The sequence below is a fragment of the Acromyrmex echinatior genome, chromosome 1 (genome assembly GCF_024713525.1).
Source record: "Acromyrmex echinatior isolate Ae372 chromosome 1, ASM2471352v2, whole genome shotgun sequence".
Lineage (NCBI taxonomy): Eukaryota > Metazoa > Arthropoda > Insecta > Hymenoptera > Formicidae > Acromyrmex > Acromyrmex echinatior.
In genome coordinates, this window is record NC_141852.1 from 1,669,331 (window position 1) to 1,691,817 (window position 22,487).

At 32.2% G+C, this 22,487-nt stretch overlaps 2 protein-coding genes across 30 annotated transcripts in view; one reads left to right on the top strand and one right to left on the bottom strand.

Annotated features, from left to right (window-relative positions):
* pHCl-1 (pH-sensitive chloride channel 1) overlaps positions 1 to 22,487 on the top strand; it is a 673,866-nt gene that overhangs the window by 457,037 nt on the left and 194,342 nt on the right. For 28 of the 29 annotated variants that reach the window (XM_087405588.1, XM_087405385.1, XM_087405990.1 and 25 more), the window contains one exon: positions 18,991 to 19,143. The exons of the other annotated variant lie outside the window; for it this stretch is intronic. In XM_087405588.1, the coding sequence (XP_087261714.1) occupies positions 18,991 to 19,143 (153 nt within the window). The remainder of the gene's footprint in view (positions 1 to 18,990; positions 19,144 to 22,487) is intronic. 29 annotated transcript variants of the gene reach the window in all.
* On the bottom strand, positions 602 to 5,945 carry LOC147910801 (uncharacterized). The gene is made up of 2 exons (XM_087407136.1): positions 5,656 to 5,945; positions 602 to 5,575 (listed from the first exon to the last, which is right to left on the bottom strand). Exons 1-2 carry the CDS (start codon positions 5,943 to 5,945, stop codon positions 5,494 to 5,496), a joined length of 372 nt encoding a protein of 123 aa, XP_087263262.1. The 3' UTR covers positions 602 to 5,493.

Sequence of the window (22,487 nt, forward strand, 5' to 3'; positions counted from 1 at the left end):
GTTGTGACAGCCAAAGTATCAATATCTCGAAAATTTGTTTACGAATTATCGACGAAATCGGCTATTTTACGTTCTCCAACAACAGCAACGCCGTTTCACCGATCGAGGCGCGTCCAAATTCTATTTTTATCTTTGATGACGTGGCATGCGACAAGCAGGATGCGATGAGAGAATACTTTTCGATGGGGCGCGAACCTGTTGATCCTGTTCAAACAAAACGATACCAACACATTTACAATGATCATGTAAATACCGACATGTCGTACGATGAATTTTGCGTGTTGTGCCGCGGCTGTTGGCAACAAAAATATGGATTTCTAGTGAAAAATAAGAACAATGCACTTTAATGGTAGATACAGAAAAGGATTTAACGAGTTCGCGATAGCGTAACGTGACCAGTCGTTGTCGATACTTCGCTAGAGACGAACATGACAGATGTGCGCGAGCGTGAAAAAATCGTGAAGGAGGTCGAGAAGACGAACGAGTCGATTTGCAAGAAACATCGCGCTTTGAAGATCGGTAAAATCGAGGAGGACATCACATTAGATAGACATTTTAAACCTCTTATCAAGCCGCTGCGACTTTTCGTCGACAGCCCCGGTGTGCATACGACAAAGAGAGAATGATTCGCGAAATGATAACGCAGAGTTTGCCTTTAAACATGAGAGGAAGGAGGAGGAGGAGCAAGAGGAGGAAAGAGAAGCGAGCAAGATGTTCGAGCGTTTCGCGACTCTGGATAAATCCAATGATCGATCGCACAATGGTGTACAACTGATAATCTCGCGTGCCATAATCGTACTGACGATAGAGTCGGAGAACGTTTTCGAAACGACGGAAGACACTAACAACGAAGGTCAAAATCAGCTGCAAATGTCGGAAGGTCGAGAGGCGTTACAAGTTGGCTTGGGCAAAAGTACATCGAGACTGTCTTAAGGGGAACGCAAGGTAAAGAGAGCGATAGATTACATGTACGGCGTTTATCTACACAAGGATGAACTGATGTTTGGCAATAAACGTTTCGACGTGGATGACATGAACAACATAATTATCGATACGCCAGTATACCCTCTTTACGAGTTGATTTTCAAGAAAATTCCCGATCTCTTCTACACGGAAGACGATATGCACAAGTACAAGAGTATGCTGCTAGCGACGAACGCGCACAAACACAAGATTCGCAGGGTCGAGTATTGAGCAACAGGGGATACAAGTACAAACACATAATCGCGCCATTGATATCAATCACACCCAAGAAAAAACAGAAAAAAATCTGGAAAGGGATTATCTCACGCAATGACACTGAACGACAGCGATCAATTACGTGTACTGGGACGATCCCAACGAGTTAGTAGATCGACGCTTCGCATCGAGCGGGCAACAACGCTCACGACAACGAGATGCTGTCGATCATCGAGGAATTTCGCGAAGCCGGTCTCATTATAAATTAAATTGCGTATGCATGAAATGGGTCAGTTAAGTTGGGTCATTGAGAACAAAATTTTCTTTGTTTCCTATATCGTGCGTATCACGCGCCGAATCATGAAAAAGAAATCCGATGAAAAAAGAGAAAAAATTAGCTCCGAGAGACGTCGGTTCGTCGAGGAATTGCACGCTCCGGCGAGAAGAAATTTTCCGCGAAGGCGCGTCATAGTTCGGGGATATGATGATCTGTGGCAGGCTGACATCATCGAAATGCATCCATACTCACGTTTCAACAGAGGCCATCACTATGTACTCACCGTCATGGATGTTGAACAAGTACGCGTGGACCATACCGCTCAAGAATAAAGGTGGAAGCGAAACGGTTGAAATTAAGATAATTCGAAGGAGTAAGAGATGTCTAAAAAATCTACAGACCGATATGGGTAAAGAATTTTACAACGTTGATATGCAAAAACTCTTGAAAAAACATAACATCAATCATTATTCAATACTTCGTAATGAAGGCATCAGTCGTCGAGCGATTTAATTACATATTAAAAAAAAACGATATGTGAAAGATGTTTACTTAACAGAAACTATAAGTGAATCAATGTGCTGTCGCAGTTTATATCAGATTATAACATGCGCAAATATCGAACGATATGCGATCCGACGACGTTACTTCCGTGAAAACTTCTTGGCTATAGTATATATCAACGCGTATCGCGGGTCCAGCGAAATTCAAAATAGATGATTCGGTATGTGTGAGGAAATATAAAACCGTCTTCGAAAAGGGTTATACGCCAAATTGAACCACCGAGGTGTTTAAAATCGCTAAAGTGTAGCATATTGATCCTGTAACCTATCTGTTGGACCATCGCGGAAAATCTATCTCTGGAACGTTCTATGAACATGAGATACATCGCGCGGCTTATCCGGATGTGTATCTCGTGGAGAAAGTATTATGCAGGAGAGGTGATGAAGTTTACGTAAAATAGTTGGGATTTGATGCATCGCACAATTCTTGGATACAAGGATAATATAATTTAATTCATACAAACTTCATAAAAAAATTATTTTCATGAATATGTACAGGGTTGGCCATATTCGACGGAAAGATCTGGCAAACACTGTAACTTTTGACAGAGATGTTAGATCGAGTAACGACGTTTCCCATGATTGAAAAATAAAACATCTTCCCGTCGAATATGGTCAACCCTATTTATTTTAAACACAAAAATATATATAAAAAGTATATGAAATACATAAGATATATAAAATGTTTATTATTTATACCCATCTTTTTCAATTTAATACATAAAAAATCTTTATTTTTTACTATAAATGTAATACTACATAAATGTAACAATATATATGTAATATAAATGTAACAATAATTATTTAGGGTTATACATTTCGATAATATAATTCGATAATATACATTTCAATAATACAATTACATTACACGACTTTTTTAAAGATATTCGATAATGTTCCCATAGTAATGTTTTGGTTGAATTCGATACGACGTATCGTTTGTCGTCGTACGGACTCAGAGCGATTTTTGTTTCAAATATCGTATATACTTGATGTAATTTTGATCTTATACATGACTATTAACGCGTCATTTCAATTTCATCGTTTAAATATCGGATGTAATCATCGAACGTTATAATTCGTGCTACGATGTTACTTTTGACATCTTTCGCCCTTTTAGTGTTCTTTTTACCATCTACTCTCAACGCATACATTTTCGCTCTGAGTCCGAATTCAGTCAATATTGCGCCATTATTTTCATCCTTCATTAAACCTGGCACTTTTTTGTTCGCAAGTGGTATACTATACACATTATCGGTAGAATAATCATTTGTGTCGAACCTAGTCACGCTTCATTTATTCATAAACGTTATCACATTCAATGCGATATATGAGGCTATCTGTGTATATAATTTCACATTTTTTGCGATATATCATATATATTATTGGTGAAATTCATATAAACAGATCTTCGATATATCGAATATACATATTCGATACGTAGGTTTGTTGAACTTCACCTCAAGTTTACGAATTTCAATTGCTATCAGATTTTCAGAAAATACACTTCTGCTGTAAAAATTCGGTTTCGCGATCATTCGCTTCTGCGCTGTATCGTCCCATTATGTTAATAATTTTACATCGATGTGATTGCATACGTTCTCCATGGTTTTATCGAATACTGCATTATTCATTAACTTAAATAAATTTTTCTTAAAGTTATTTTTTGCAAGTGTTCTAAATTTTGTATTAAATTTAATATAATCGCGAAGCTATGGTGATTGTGTAAATTGGACACGATGAATCTTTGTTACATGAAGACTGTAACGCATGCACTGCTGCGATAATGTATATCGTAACGTTTTTTGTCATACACAGTCACTAAAAGTTTATTCTGCTTTATGCTGCTTGCTAAGTGATTTATCACGCGTTGGAATGGCAGATCAACATGCTTGTCGATACAAACGCTCTAAACGAATTCTAAGTCGACTTTGAAAATGTAACCTGAGCAATCGCGCTAACGTCAAGTCCGAAACGTTTTCGACCATCGAAATTTGGCGTAACGGTTGACACATCGCCCATCCGTATAGATTATTAACATCGAAGTACATCAAGTACGTAGAGTATCAAATATGTAGATACATCAAGTACAAAGTACGTTTTGACAAATCGTACAACTGCATATATTTATTATTGGCTCGTGCGTACCTGCTGAAACATTGATTAAGACCGCCGCGTATAAACATCATCATATCGATGTCAGTGAGCAGTTCAAATTTTACGCGTGTATGTTTCAGCATAGCTTCCCACATAAAATCTGGTCAAGTATAATAATATGCAGAGTCGAGACCGTAACTTTCAATATATCGCGAAAATTTTCAAATATATCGGCTAACAGCAACACGTCCATTTTTAAATATATTATAGATCGCTGTATTCCGTCCAAGGTTTGAACAGAGAACTGTTGCCAAATGTTCACAGCGTGCACGTAATTGCTTTCGGATACAGTGTCGCCGATCAAGGAACTGTAGAATGATTCGTGCGGTGGTAAAGGCATATCCTGCTTGTTAGCGCAATCAATGTATTCATATAGAAAAATCCCTTTTTGTATCAATAACTTGAAATCTTTTTCGGACAAATTTTGAAATTCACATTGTAAAATTCGAAGTTCATTTTTATTGAGAAAGGATGCTAATTTATCGAGACTGATACTTAAAAATTTATAAGAATCGATGAACTGTAATTTTATGTTATTTCGCGAATCTGATCTTTCAGTGGTATCTTTAACATTTTTTTAATGATATATTAGGTGTTGGAATTAATTCGTAGCGTTTTACAAGTGATGGGAAGTACTTTCATTAATGTATTTTTTAATGCTCATGTGAAATAAATAACATTCTTTCATTAAAAACGCTACGAATTAATTCCAACACCTAATATATTTTTCATACACTTTGTTATTGATAGATAACTAATTCTAAATGTCTTTATATGCTGTAGCTACTTCTTTGATAATAAAATGTAAATCATAGCTTGATAAATTGTGGAAAACTATGGAAATAAAATATGAGTTTTTATAATTTAAATTGCAATTTGAATACGCGAGAGCCCTGTAACGACCGGTTAAATAGTAATGATCACTTATTCGATTATTGTTTAGCGCGAAAAGCTTTTCACACACGTCGCGCTACGCAATGTCTTCCACTGTACGCTCGACAAAGTTTCCATGGGGACGTTAACTACTAAAATTTTTTTATGCAATGTGCTAAACTTCTCAGTTTTTCGACGAGCCATGAAACGCAATCCGGATCGCGATAAAATCGATATTTTGATAGCGAATCGTCGTACGAACAGCGCACATAGTATCCTATGCTAAATACATGATGATGTTGTTGATACGTGCGTAAATGTTTCCTGATTACTATTAGTTTTCTCAAGGATGTGGTTTTTCTAGATCAGCATAAACGACAAATGAAACTTGTTCCTTTCCATTATAGTTGTTACGCTCAGCCATTTGTCGTCGTCGCTCGGTAGTCAAATAGCGCAGTCGTTTATCCGTCGGCAATCTACCATGTGTAACTGAACTTTCTCATTGAAATGAAAATAATGTAAATAGCTGCAAATAAAAATAAATAATGTTAATTTTTTTTTTAAGAATTCGCTTTTATTAATCATATTAACCGATCGCAAATGTACTTTTGATGTTTACTCAATTGCGAACTCATGACCCGAGACAGATCCATGCCCAAATGGCCCACATTGTCGTCTCGCGAATCTTGCAAATATAGTAAATTGACATGTTTTTTCTTTTTGTCGTCAGCGAGTCGTATCGGAAGAACGTTTAGCATTTTCTGTCCCTTGATAGCGTATACGTCAATGGACACGTCGTTGAGATGTTCGAATTTCGTTACGTCTTTTAACATTATAGGAAATTCTAATTTTGGAAATTCAGCACCATCGTATAGTGTGGATAGGAAGATCCGCATTTCTTTCGACTGAGTAGCTGGGTACAATACGACCACCGATCACGCGAAACATGCATTGTCCATCGATTGCATATTAATCACCGCTCTCTTTGTCATTATCTCTCGCGGCACTTCGGCTATCTTCAAAGCCTACGCATTGAATTACACTTATTGATGTTTATTATAAGATTCATTATCCGCGACAACGCCCACTCACTGTCATGTTTTTGAAATTCTTCAAGAGACGCTAACGTGAGTTCGATGACGTGCTGCTCGTATCACTCATACAAATTCGATGTTTGAAAGAGTTCATAGTTTTTAGTATTAATACTTTTATTGGTCGTTTATGACCCGTCGCAAATTCGCCGTTAAATATGGTGTTCACTTTTATACAATTGTGTTTTTTCAATGTGTCTTGCACTCGCTCGAGCACTACTGATGTCTTTTAAAGTTGTAGCGGTTAAAGATTGTCTGTATTCAATGGAGAACCGTGGACGCTTAACATGATTGTATTCTTCAAGCTGTTTAATAAATTCATTGCATTTTTTTATCCACGTGAAACACTCTTTCAAGATAGCAATTTGGTGGGATCGCTTCAACAGATCGCGCTCTGCTTGACTGAAATCTCGATCCATGTTTACAACGATTGACTAACAGTAAGACGAATTCGCTCTCACAGATTTCAATGTACTATATTCTGGTACATAGACTGAATTTATTTTCATCTCCCCCTCTTTTCAGAGTACAGCATTATGCGCTCATTTTCAAAGTATGCTTTAAAAAAAACGCTCTACCCTCATAAAAATTTATAAAAATATACAATTCTATCGAGTTTTATTTACATTTACATTCCTACTAACCTTGAAATATATTGCAAAAAACATGTTCGATTGTCCTCTCCCAAAAAGAATAAACGATCGAAGCTCTTTTATCAAGGGAAAACATTGCGTTTCTATATTATCGATTTCGATAACAGCCAGATGTTGGCACTCAATCGATTAATTATAAAACTTGGTCTTATTTATTTAAAATAATTAAAGAACTGGAAAGGATACGGGCAGTAGGAGTCAAGCGCAGAAGGCATCGCGCAAATAATATACCTATGAAGTGTAAAACTTTGTTATTCGCTAAAATGCGCTTCGCACGTTTCGGCTCACTTGAGCCTTCTTCAGAGACAACATAAACTAACATATATAAAAACTGTGAATAAAAGTTATCTTGTTATGATGAGCTCCCCTACATCAAGAACTTAAATGTCAGAATTAAAATCAAAAAGAATAAAAGAAAAGGAAAAAAAAAAAAGAAAAGAAATTAGGAAATATCGTAAAATAGAATATGGAGAGAACTAATTTATCAAACAACTTTAAGATTATAATTAATTATCTAGCAAATAAAAGGACGCTTACCATGCTTATAGCACCATATTGCAAACATTACTATAAAAATAATTCAAGAACCGGCTCCTGATAATATTGGCCAGTCAGAAGGATGATAACGGGTTTATACGCTTTATTAGTTAGTTGGAAGGAAAAAAGTATATAGCTAATTCCATAGAAGTTTGTTATGTAATGATGGGATACTTCCGAGGGCTCTTCCGAAGATACATAAAGGCTGCCCCTTTCGTATAATAGTTTCTTCGATAGATAAATCTTTGTATTTGTTAATAGTATTTCTTCAATATTATCATAAAAACAATTCCTAAAGCAGATAGTCATATCGAAAATAGTTAAACTTGTTAAGGAACTTGATGGTAGAAAGAAACGTTTGAGTGATGAATTCCAGTTAATGTCACTGGATGTTGTAAACCTCTTCATTAACGTCCCCATTGACTATGCGATAGACTGTGTTAAAGACCATTGGCGATTTATTTCTAGAAATTGTTGTTTACCGGAGAAAGAATTCATCAAAGCGATTTAGTTTGTTTTAGATTCTACTTTCTTTGGTTTTGATAGTGTTATATAGGCAGAATTACGGGATGAGTCCTCCGCTGTCATCGCGGATCTAGTTATGCGAAAGCTGGACATTAGAGCTTTGTCTTTGATTCGGTTTCCGTTGCCCTTTTACTATAGATTTGTTAACGATATATTATTAGCGGCACCTGTGTCTTCGATTAGTTACATTGTTGATATTTTTAATTCTCAGTATCCTAAGCTTCAGTTTACTATGGAGGTAGGGGATGATAGATTGAATTTTTTAAATGTTACAGTAATTAGGGATAATGAGTTGATGGAGTTCAATTGATATCACAAGCTGACTTTTTTGAATAGATATTTGAATTTTTGGTCATAGCACCCGATTTCTCAAAAAATAGATACAATTACGGGATTAATTGATAAAATATTTTTGCTTTTGAACTAAATTGATAAGGTATTTTTGCTTTTGAACTAATTCTAAATTTCACCTTGATAATTTCATTATTAAAGTATTGTTAGAGAATGATTATCCATTGAACTTTATATTTGAGAATATAAATAATCGTTTGAAGAAAATTATTATGGTTAGTAATAGGAAGACTGTTGTTAATGATAATAGGGTTAAAGTAATGCAGCCTTCGTGGTTCACTGTTCCTTTCGTTCGTAGTATTATTGAGAAGTTTAGATTGAATAGCGAGCGTATGAGGATATCGTTTTATAGTACTAATAAATTGCAAGAGAGTACATAAGGACCCTTTACCGCGTGACAAGAAGTCGAATTCTTATTTATAAGAATTGCGATGCAAGCATGTGGGAGGTCAAGAATCACGGAGCGTAAGAATCACATCCGATGGAATACGTCTACTTGTAATGTCATAACGGAGCATCAGTTACAAGAAGGCCATAATTTTGATTAAGACAACATTACAATACTGGACGAGGAGCCTCACTACAAGAAGAGATTGTTTTCGAAGATAATATTCATCAGGAAATAGATGAATGGACTCATCTGTAGACGGATATGGAGGGGCTTCCCAAGGCCTATCTTCCGATCATAAACAAGCTATAAAGGCTTGAGTTGTTGTCATGTCTAGTCAGTCAGTATCGTTCGTACACAGTAATGAGTCTTTCTGGCGTGTTTATCTTTACTTTCCAACTTTCTTGTTCTTGGAATTGATTAATGCTTTAAGGTTACATTTTTCTATTTGTTATTTCGGAAAATTACTAGCTAAAAAATAAAAAGTGACTCATTGTGTTTGATACTAACTGGCCAACATTATCAAGAGCCGGTTCTTGAATTATTTTTATGTTTGCGATATGGTACTCTGTGAACATGATGAGCGTCCTTTTATTTGCTGGATAATTAATTATAACCTTAAAGTTGTTTGATAAATTAGTTCTCTCCATATTCTATTTTACGATATTTCCTAATTTCTTTTCTTTTTTTTCTTTTCTCTTTTCTTTCATTCTTTTAACTCCGACATTTAAATTTTCGATATGAGGGGAACTCACCATAACAGAATAACTTTTATTCACAGTTTTTATATATGTTAGTTTACGTTGTTTCTTAGGAAGGCTTAAAAGTGAGCTGAAACGTGTAAGCGCGTTTTAGTGAATAAAGAAGTTTCACACTTCATAGGTATATTATTTTCGCGACGTCTTCTGCGCTTGACTCCTACTGCCCATATCCTTTCCAGTTCTTTGATTTATAAGGATCTTGTTTAGTTTGATTTGTTATACGATTTAAAATAATTCATAAATGTTGTTTCTAGAAAAATTACATTACGCCTTGGCCGAAAAATGATTGGAGCATATACCGGTGGATACCTATTGTAACACTTTTTGTTTTATAACCATTTATTTTTTGTTTTGTTTTTGTTCATGGCAATATTCCCTTTTTGTGATTTTTTTTTGTTGTCTTGTACGTGACTGCAGTCCCCAAAATCTGTAATGTCTTACTGCCACTCCGCATGACGTCATACCTTCCCATCTCCGAAGAATCCCCCGCGTCCCGAATTCCCCTTGAAGATCCTGAGTTAGAACTCCCTCTATTACACTACTATTATAGCCTCGATGTTTTGATATTAAACTTTTGTCTCCAAATTATTTCAAGAATCTATAATTGCAGGTGGTGCGTTAGGCCCAAAACACCCTGTATAATGTAATATAATTGCATATTTAAAGAATATTTAAGAAGTTTTTATGTATTTTAAACAAAGCCAAAAAAGAGATATAATTATGATATAACTATATTTAAAAAGACAACCGCAAAAAATGCCTATTTTTTAGTTCTTTTTTAGAATTGAATTTTATGTCAAATAATAACTTATGATGAAACAAAACAGTTTTACGTTGAGCATACGATTGGTTTCAGAAATATCCGCCAAAGGAGTTACCAACTACTAGAGACCAACTAAGAAAATGTGACACTAACAACGTTTTATAGCACGAATTTTTGTTGAATTTTTTTCAAAGTCGATACCTATGGGTTCTTTAAGTTGCTAATTACAAATCTGATGTCAGATTTTAATAATTCAAAATAGCGGATATATTGTAATATGGCAGACAAAAATACTGAAACAATCATTCACTTCTATGGAAACTGTTAAGTTGTAGTTTTTTCGGATCACTGATTATGAATTTTCTATCATATTTTGAAGTGTACAATTGTCAATGACAATTTCTGAGTAAAAAAAGTATTTTTTTTATTATTTTATTATTTTTATTATTTTTATTATTTTTTTTTATTATTTTTTCATAAAAAAGATCAAATTGATCAAGTTGATACGTTACATGCAAAAGATAACGTAACAGTTATGCTTGCTATATTTAGAAGAACATTTTGATCTTGCATTGTCCGCTGGATAATTTTTTTATATCCTGCCTTTGGTGAAGGTAAAGGTAAATCTGATAGAAAATTCATAATCGACGAGCCGCCAAAACCACAACTTAACATTAAGTTTTCCGTACACTAAGAAAAAAAAATGCTGTTAATTCAATTAAAACCTATATTACGGACTGTCTCTACATAAATAATTAATTCATGTATATTTTTATTGACATAAAGGCTTAATTATTAAAATAATTTATGCAATAAAAATATACATGAATTAATCACTTATGTTAGTGACAGCCCGTAATATGGACTTTAATTGAATCAACAACATTTTTTTCTCAGTGTAAATGTGAATGATTGTTTCAGTATTTGTGTCTGCCATATTATATCCGCTATCATGAATTATTAAAATCTAATATTAGAGTCATAATCAGCAACTCAAAGAATACCAATTTTCAAACAAATTCAATAAAAATTGGTGTCATAAAGCATCGTTAATGTCATATTTTCTTCGTTAATGTCATATTTTCTGTAGTTGATGACTCCTTTGACGATCTATATTTCTGAAACAAATCGCATGTTCAACATAAAACTTTTTTGTGGTTAATATCTTAACATGAGCTATTATTTAACATAAAATTTAATTTCAAAATCGAGGACCAAAACACAAGCGAAAAATTTACTCTTTTTGCAGTCATTTTTTTAAAGTAAAGTTTACTCCTTGTAAAACAAAGTATTATATATAGTATAAAAATTTTTTAATCATTAAATTACAAAAATTCTATGGTAGGTACATATTTACGAGTTATACTTTATATAAAGTTCAATTTAATAATGATAAGATGATAATGTTGATATAAATATTCAAATGTGTGAATTTTATACTGTCGTGTCTTTTATGATCAAATATATATTATAAGCTTTGCTTTTTATTTATATTCCTATTTGCACAATATTTTTACTAATTTATTTATTTATTTGTTATAAAATATCTAATGAAATAAGGATTTGATTTGAAATCAATTTCCAAGAGAAATCCTAATAAGATAACTGTAAATTAATAAAATATACAAATGGTAATAATTGAATATCACCGGCATGAATTATTTGTATCATATAATTAATAAATAAATATTCATATCCTTTTTTTTTTCAAGAAGATATGAGAAGTATTCGACGTAAAATTATTTGTGATAGAAAGTTTAAGTTAATGTTTCTTTAATGATAGATGTTCCTTCATGCTTGCAAATAGCTTCTAATCTTTTTTGATACTCATATTAGCACTTTGTTAATTGCTTTCACGAATGGGACATTTAATCGACACTAATTAACTATATGTGATATTTTATTACTTTTTTCAAATTTAAAATTATTTGAAATAATTATAAGACTCAGAATTTCAAATAAAATTTGGAACTGTGTGTGAAATGAAAATTGTTTTTTTGAATACAATATGAAGGAATATATTTTTAAACAATTGCTACGTCATCCTAATTTAAAAGACTGAGTATTAATAACCTCTGACTTTTAATTATTTTATTATGTACCTTGTTATACAGAAAGTAATTATTAACAAAGAAATTAAACTTCGCTTCGATTTTGAGCATAACATATAATATATTGTCGAAGTTATGATCCGAAGTAATTTTATTTTAACGACTAAGTAGCGGTCTTCTTCAGTTGCTGAGATATTTAAAATTAAAATGTAATTTTAGTAGTAAATCTTCACCTTAGAAGACAAAACTCCGAATATCTTGATCTTGACATATACAGAGTGATTCAGAACAACCCCATGTCCTTGTGAAGATATATTCCTGACTGAATTCTGGGACGATTTTTCCTTTACGAAAATTTTATTTGACGCTTACTTTTCAAGTTATTAAAAGATAAAGTTAGCAAATTTCGGATCGCGTACAGAAGCAGAGGCAACGCACTCATCGTCCGACGTGAGCGATCACGAGAGGCATTTGTTGCGATCAGCTGTCTAAGAACCTAGAGTTGTTCTGTTTCACATAATACAAACACATACACATACTCATCCAAACACATATACGCTCTCTCTCTCTCTCTCTTCCACCCTCCCTCCCTCCCTCTCTCTCTCTCTCTCTCTCCCTACCTCCCTAAATTGTAAATACGCAATCAATAGGAAATAAAGTCCATATCAATGCTGAATCTTTAATGCTTAAATAATGCAGCGTGAATATACTACGTATTAAACTCTATCAACTGCACGTCGAATTGATTTTTTAGTCTTGAAATGTTATATCGACAAAACTACCGTAGTGATATCACAAATTAAATTGCCTAGCAATTTAATAATTTGGTGCTTACAGTCATCTTAGAAAAATCTTAATAGGTAATGCTGATAAACTTATTAAAATCATTAAATAATTTATTGCAAAAAATTATTTCGGCCGGGGATCGAACTCGGATCTCTAGCATTCCATGCGAACATCCTCATTAGACTGATTATTAGACAAGTGTCTCGATGATCTAAACTGTCTGAAAGTATAGGACGCTTGAACGGAATGGAAGAGCATCAAATTATTGTTATACAATTTAATTTATATTACTAGTGCAGTTCTGTCGATATAGCGTTTTTAAAACCAAAAAATCAATTCGCTTAGTTTTTGATACGTAGTACATAAATTCACATCGAATTATTTAAGCACTAAAAATTCAACTTCAACCGTTATAGGCTTTATTTCCTATTAGTTTATATTTCCTATTAGTTATGTATTCATATGTAAAGTCCAATAAGATTCTTTAAACAAACGGCTTTCGAACAAATTAAATTTGACAATGAAGGAGCATAAAAGCCAATACAAAGTGACAATGCAATAATACATTACTTTACTTTACAAATATCTCGATAAATGTTTCGATTATATATTTAGTCATCCTCAGTATTGTAAATCAAATATATAAACTGTTACTTATAAAATTGTCGTTAATTCATCGTCTACAAAATATTTATATTAACACAAATGTCCGTCACGAAAGGATTCTTCATTTTCTTTGTCTCGTTACAAAATACTGCGTCGTTGAATGCGAAAATTATTGTTGCTTCATTTGAAATCACCCCGGCATCTCAGACCCTCACAAGATTTCCAAATTCTAGATAAATTATATAAACAATCTAAATTATTATCATTCATTAAATATGATAATCATAAAGTATGAAAATCAAATAGTCATATTGTACATCAAAAAGATAAATTTAAAAGTATGTTAAATTATATTAGGTGTTGGAATTAATTCGTAGCGTTTTTTAATGAAAGAATGTTATTTATTTCACATGAGCATTAAAAAAAGCATTAATGAAAGTACTTCCCATCACTTGTAAAACGCTACGAATTAATTCCAACACCTAATAAGTAACAATAAAAAGTTGTTTTTTAATAGTACTTGTGAGTCGAACAGAAACACCAGTGGATAAATCATAAAATATTACATATTAAAATCACTGACAAGATCTCAAAAAGATATGTATCATCAATGTGAAAAAAAGACCAGTAAAATATAATATAATATACGCAAGGAAGTGGTGCGGAAAAGAGGAGATTGGTTAAAGAGGGGGAAGCTGATCAAGGAAAGGAAAGTATATGTCTGGCAGTCTCTTAGTATCACTCTGTTTGTTAAGTCCATTTTTATGTCTTTTTATGAATATCATTTCCGAAATTAATCTTCTGTAATAAAACGGCTCTATGTCAAAATACTTACATTCCAACAAAAATTATGATTCGTTTCCAATCTATGGTTCAAAATTACCGACAAAGCACCCAAGGATTTATTAATATCTGCTGAATATTCCTTAATTTTAGTCTGTAACTGGCGTTTAGTCTGTCTCACATAACTTGCGTCACAATCTTCGCAATCAATTTAAAAAATCAACTCACTTTTTTTCTTCTTTCCAACTGATCTTTCCCCGTTTTATGAATTGTTTCAATAAGTTTAAGGGTTTATAACTAATTTGGCATTCGTGCTTTCTGGCGACAGTTTTTAAAGTAGATGCGACGTTGTTAATATACTCCATGGGCTGAAAAGTCCCGGGATTTTTCAATAGGTGGTGCCACTAGAAAATGAACATGATTCATTTCGAAAGATTCATCTATCACTTTACTACTACTACCACTAGTTTATGTATGAAGTTTCATGACATTTCGTTCATTCGTTTACAAGCTACAGTCGTTTAAGTGGCGTTACTTTCGCCTTCGTAAAAAAAATGGAAAAACAGGAATATCGCATCTTAATCAAACATTTTTGATGGGAAAAACTTCTGAACAATCATTGAAATGGTTCAGAAATGTTATCCCACATCTGCTCCTTCGAGAACAACAGTTTATCGGTGGTTTAGTGAATTTAAAATGAGTCGTACAAGCACCGAAGACGCACCTTGCTCTGGAAGGCCAAAAGAGGCTACGAATGCGGAAATCGCAAAGCAAGTGCATCGAATCGTTTTGAGTGACCGTAAAGTGAAGTTGCGCGAGTTAACTGAGGCCGTGGGCATTTCAAAAGAACGGGCGGGATACATTTTGCACGATGTTTTGGAGATGAAAAAGCTATCGGCACGATGGGTGCCGCATTTGCTGACCATCGACCAAAAACAGCAGCGCGTTGATGATTCAACGGTCGATTTGGTGTTGTTGCAACGTAATCGAGCGGACTTTTTTCGACGTTTTGTGACGATGGATGAAATGTGGGTCCATTACCATACGCCTGAGACCAATAGGCAATCTGCAGAGTGGCTGAAAAGCCACGAAAGCCGACCAAAGCGGCCAAAAGACCAACGCTCGGCCGGGAAGGTTATGGTCTCCGTTTTTTGGGATGCGCATGGCATAATCTTCATCGATTACCTGCAGAAGGGAAGAACAATTACGGGAGAATATTATGCAGCGTTATTGGACAAACTGAACGACGAAATAAAGAAAAAAACGGCCCCATATGCCGAAGAAAAAAGTTCTGTACCATCACGATAACGCATCGTCACACACGTCCTTGAAAGCGATGGTTAAATTGGACCAATTATGATTCGAATTGGTTGCTCACCCACCGTATTCTCCAGACTTGACCCCCAGCAACTATTATCTGTTCCCAAACCTCAAGCGGTGGCTCCAGGGAAAGAGATTCACATCGAATGAGGAAGTCATCGCGGAAACCGAGGTGTATTTCGAAGGCTTGGACGTTTCGTACTACAGAAAGGGCATCGAAATGTTGGAAAATCGCTATACCAAGTGTATCGCCCTCGAAGGCAATTATGTTGAGGAATAAATATAACTTTGCACAAAAAACGCTTGTTTTCATTAAAAATCCCGGGATTTTTCAGCCCATGTAGTATACTTCCCTTTCCTTGATCAGCTTCTCTCTCTTTAACCAATCTCCTCTTTTCCACGCACCACTTCCTTACGTATATTATATTATATTTTGCTGGTCTTTTTTTCACTGTCACATTGACGATACATATCTTTTTGAGATCTTGTCAGTGATTTTAATATGTAATATTTTATGATTTATCCACTGGTGTTTCTGTTCGACTCACAAGTACTATTAAAAAACAACTTTTTATTGTTACTTATAATTTAACATACTTTTAAATTTATCTTTTTGATGTACAATATGACTATTTGATTTTCATACTTTATGATTATCATATTTAATGAATGATAATAATTTAGATTGTTGTTTATATAATTTATCTAGAATTTGGAAATCTTGTGAGGGTCTGAGATGCCGGGGTGATTTCAAATGAAGCAACAATAATTTTCGCATTCAACGCAGTATTTTGTAATGAAACAAAGAGAATGAAGAATCCTTTCATGACGGATATTTGTGTTAATATAAATATTTTGTAGATGATGAATTAACGACAATTTTATAAGTAATGGTTGATATATTTGATTTACAGTACTGAGGACTAAATATATGGCCGAAACATTTATTAAGATATTGTAAAGTAAAGTAATGTATTATTGCATTGTCACTTTGCGTTGGCTTTTATGCTCCTTCATTGTTTAAATCCAATAAGATTCTTATTGTTTAAATTGTAAACTTTCTTCTTTATCATAATATAGGCAAATAATATTTTACCATAATATAAAAAATGCTTGTATATGTTTCTTAAAAAAAAATTTTTGTTTGTAAAGATATTCTGCATAATATTTATTTTATGGGATATTTAAACGAGTATCTCTCGTTTAAGTTTTTTCTATATTTTATATATGAACTCCATTACCAGAATTTATAAAATTATACGGATGATTGTAATTGTTGAGTATTTGTGTTGTTAGATTCAAATTAATCATATGCTTTCTAACAATCAAATACAATAATTGTACACCCACAATTTCTATTTTTGTTTTATTGATAATGTTTCTAAGTACACATTCAATAAATAATTTTTTTGTTTCACATTCAATTTCACAAAAGATCTATTGTCCAGTTACAAGTTGGTCTTTGAATTTTTGATTTCCAATCTTAGCTTCATCTATTTTCATCACGATATTTTCTTCTCCAATCATCCGTATCATCAATCCGTTCAAGACAAAGTTAACGCTAGATCTACAATAGGAATCATAAATGATCGAATAGTCTTAAGTCGTAGGAAATCGGTCAACCATAGTTGATTATTTTCTTCATATTTCATTGTAATTGGTTAATTTCGTATGACTTAAGATCTCACAATGTGTTCTCAGATCCTGAGACTTCCTTCTCCCTCCCTCTCCCCTTCCTCCTTCCCTCCCCTTTCCCCCCTTCTCTCTCTCTGGCGTGGGATCTCACGTGTTTTGTGATGTAATCTCATGGGATCTTACTATCACATGCTACGGTAGCATATGCTTAGCAATCATGTGAGGAGAGATTACGTAAAGTCCCACGCCAGAGAGAAACAGGTCCCATGTCCCATGATCTGAGAACACTGTCCTTGACAACTCACGATCATCTATGATTCCTATTGTACATTGATCACGTATAAGAGAAATAATTCGGGTTCCAATAAGAAAATATAAAATACTAATTACTTTGATATGAAGATAAATATAAGATAATACTTTGACGCAAAGATAAATATAATAAAAACTAACCTCGCGCAAAAATTTGACTAATCGATCATTGTGATAAATGTAATAGGTAACACCAAATTCTTCCATTAAAAATGTTTGTCGACAAGGGCGTATTGTTAAAAAGTATATATTCAATAAGAATAAATTTATATATTCATTGTAGATGAACATACGAAAACTATGTCTTATATTCAGGATTCTGAATGTAAGAAATATCTGAAGTTACACAATACTTTGTATTGTTTCTTATTTTTATATTTCGTAGTTTTAAACAAGAAGCATATACTTCCGATTTAAATCCAACATTGTTTCACATCATGAATATTTGACACATCCATGAATAATTTGTTTAATCGGGAAATTTAACTTTTTAAATTTAATTATTTAAATTTAACTATTTAAATTGATTAACTTTATTAACTTTATTTAAGTCTTTATCTTCAACAAGACTCAAAAACTTATGTATAATAGTTGCATGTTGAAAGCTGTTTTTTTTTTAATTGACAAGAATGAACGAAATTCATTGACGGTATTTTGAATCTTTATATTAAAACATAGTCATACCAAATACAAGAAAAGTAGCAAAAATTTTTAGTGAACAAAATTTTATTTTATTACAGTTATTGTTCATATCGACGTACTCCCTGTTATAATAATAGTATAAATCATCGTCGCGATATTTGAATGAAATCTGCCATGAGTGATCGACATCGTAGATCGTTGTTTATAAACATTATACGCGTTATACATCGCTCGACGAACCGTAGCTTAGCCATAACAGCGTACGCAACAGATTTTCAAACTAGATTTTCTCGAAAACTAAGCAGAAAATCGAAAAATTTAATTTTATATATTTTTTTACTTTTTTATAAGGAATCTTGTCGTGCCCGCTTTTACATGTTATTCGGCCGGATCCTACATAATCGGAAATAAAATTTAATACTTTAAAGTATCTTATCTCAGAAACTATAAGGGATCGCCACCTAGTTATTAAAGCAAAGTTACTCAGAATCACGATCTTGATAAGATATGTCAAGATCAAGGTTATCGGCGAGATTTAACTTTTTCTTTAATAATTATTCAAATTTATTATCTCATTAATAGTGAAGTATTTAAATATGTTTGAACATCCATTAATGATTTGTCTCTATTTGAATCAAAGTGTTATCAAGGTACTTTTTCTTTTTGCTCCTCAAAGTATAAATTTTCATTGATTTTTACTACAGCGTGAAAAATAAAATTACGTGTGCTTGACTCAGGTAATTACAGCTGCTTGAAGGTGGATTTGATCTTCACGCGAGATCGTTCCTTCTATTTCACTACGGTTTTCATCCCAGGCATTATTCTAGTAACCAGTTCGTTCATCACATTTTGGCTTGAATGGAATGCTGTACCGGCGCGAGTGATGATTGGTAAGTCTACATAATGGAATTTCATAACTATTTAAAAAGAAAAGTATAAGATGTGTATATCTTATTTATATACAAGGTGTCTCACCTAACTCGACCATCTGAAATACTTCCCTTGATTTTTATGATAGGAAAAAATATTTCAGATGAAAATCTCTAATTAGTCTACATATATAAAAGTATTAAGTGATATCAAAAAATCAATAGTTTATGAGATATTTTATACTTTATTTCAACATATATTGACATAAAATGTTAAATAACTCATAAACTAATTTTTTTATAATCGTACCTTAAGACTTTTATGGACAGAATACTATGATGAATTGGTACAAAGAAAATATATAATTTCTTTAAAAAAATATGTGAACAAAATGGATAATTTGTTAAATAAGCAATTATATGTTTCTTTCTACTAATTGATTCATTTCATTATTCTGTTCACAAAAGTATTAAGGAACGATTATTAAAAAATTAATAGTTTACAAGTTATTTAACATTTTATGCCAATATATGCCAAAATAAAATATAAAATATCTCATAAACTAATAGTTTTTTGATATCATTTAATACTTTTATATGCAGAATAATTAGAGGAATCATTGTATAAAAAATATTATACAATTCTATTATAAAAAATGGAGATGACCAGAGTTGTTTTGTTTAAAACTTTTTTTTTAAACAAATGTTTAAAACATGTTTTAAACATCAGATTAAATTAAACATGTTTTTTTTAAAACAATTTGAAACAATTGTTTAAAACATAATTTTTTTTTTTGAAGTGTTTTCAATACTATTTAGTAGAGAAGAAAGTGATACTCCAGTTACATTTTAAACGATAACTTGGTTTACTTAATTAATAATGAATATTTAAGTTTAAAACTTGATATTTACATTCATTAAATGTATCAATTATGTTGTCGATTCTGGACTCAAACTTACAAAATATTTATTACTTAGGACACTATTAATAAAAATGTGGCAACATTGCATAATGGCAAATCGAAGAGAAACATGGATGGTAATGTGGCCTTTCATAAAAAAATAATCTTAAAAAATTAGTTTTGTTTAGAAAACAGTAGTTTGGTTATAAAATAACAAAAAAAGTAGAGTATATGCAGAATATATGCACGTATAAAAATGTATACACATATATATATATAACTTTATGCAATTTTTGCAATAATTAATAAGATATGTATATGTATTGTACATATAACTCTAGCAATTTTCGTAATAATTAATAAGATATTAATTGCTAAAAATTGCTGAAAATTGGTCTTCAATAATTTTTTACTCAAATACTACCAACTTTACAGAAAAAGATAAAAATTATTTATTTTCTTCTCATAGAATTCTACGAATTTTTTCAGAATTTTTTATCTCATCAACTTTTTAGTACTGTATTTTCTGATTTTTATCAATTTAAAAAAAACGGTATTAAAAAATTCCGACAAAATTTTTTAAAAATTCTGAAAGCTTTACAAGAAGAAAATTAACAATTTTTGTCTTTTGCAGTTATACAGCTCATTTTTTATGCAGCTCGGCAGCCTATAAAAATCTACAATAACGTAAATTATATATTAATATTAGAACTACAATTAGTTTTCAAGGAATAATTATTTTGAAATAAATCTCAAAAAAGAAGCCATGAATAATCAATACGCATAAAGGATCACATTAACAAAATGCTATGCTATTGTTTAAATTTGCATAACCTAAAATACATACACCCAGTAAATGAGAATGGATTAAAATGGATTGAAATTTTTTTCTATCCGAATGCGTATTTTAAATAGCGAATACTTTTTTTTTTATTTAATTGGATTCACTTGGATTCAATTGGATGCAATTGGATTGAAAAACTGCATTTCCTATTCAAAATTTTGAATTGAACAGTACAATGTGTGTGTTGTGCACAGAAAAAGCTAATATTATTTTTAGATTGAAAGGCATAGAGACATGCTCCATGTAATTCCTATAAATGAATAAAAATGCATTCAGGATTGAAAAGCATTCATTTTAACTTTCGTAAATCAATATTTTAGAAAATCTGAATTCATTTCAATTCATTTCAATCTATTCTCGTTTGCTGGACAGTCAAATAAAATGTTAAATAGCAAACACATTCAAATATACATATAGTATATGTATGTGATACGCTCAAGTTTAAGAAAAATAAAGAAGTAGATGTAATTAAATGTTAAAATGTACCTCAGAAATGATTCAAAATACTTGAAAGTAAAAATGCGTTATAATAAAATATAATAAATATATGTTTAAAAGAAATATGTTTTTTTTGTTTTAAACATGATTTTTTTCTAAAGCTGTTTAAAATATATATAAAACATTAAAAACATGTTTTAAACAAAAAAAACTGAATGTTTTGTTTTTTTTAAATATGTTTGTTATCAATCCTGGAGGTGACCCTTCATATCTTTTTGATGTCTCATCTAGAAGAAAGATACATAACCAAAATATATACCTTTTTAAACAAAATTCCACTTTTATCTGAAACATTTTTTTTCTATCATAAAAACCAAACGAGATATTTCAGATGATCGAGTTAGATGGGACACTCTGTGTCACACACTTACACATAAGCGCGCGTGCTTACAAGCAAATGGGCTGCGCTTAGAGACTTTACCCGAGTGTATCCATGTGTCATTTTATTCTTATTTAACATTCTGTAAATATAAGGGTCCTAATAGCCCTGACAAGAATGTCCTACGGATTTCCTAAAAATATCTCGTTAACTGAACAGAATATTATGTCCGGTAAAAAGTGTTTTATATATAATTATATAAAATTATATAAATATATTATATAATTATATATAAATTTTATATATATTAGGAGTGTGCATTAATTTTAAGGGATTTTTTAGTAAAAATTCGGCTTTATTATAAAAAAATAGTTACAAATTAATCATTCAAAATATTATCCATCGCTAGCTATTACTTTTTTTCATCTTTCTGGTAATAGGTGGATTCCATGTGGAAAGAATGATACTTTTGAGGCTATCCACAAATCAATCCATTTTTTGATATCTTCATAAGAATGGAAGCGCTGCTCAAACAAGCCATGAGTCATCGATCGAAATAGGTGGTAATCGAAAGGAGTAATATCTGGAGAATAAAGCGGATGTGATAGAATACCAGTTAAGCGCTTCTAATGGTTCCTTGATTGGTTTTGCAACATGTGGCCGAGCGTTGTCGTACTGGAAAATCACTTTGTCGTGTCTTTTCACGTAATATGGCGGTTTTTGCTCCAATACTCAGCTCAATTGCATCCATTGTTGTTAGTAGCATTCCCCAGTGATGGTTTCATTGAGTTGGAGCTCATAA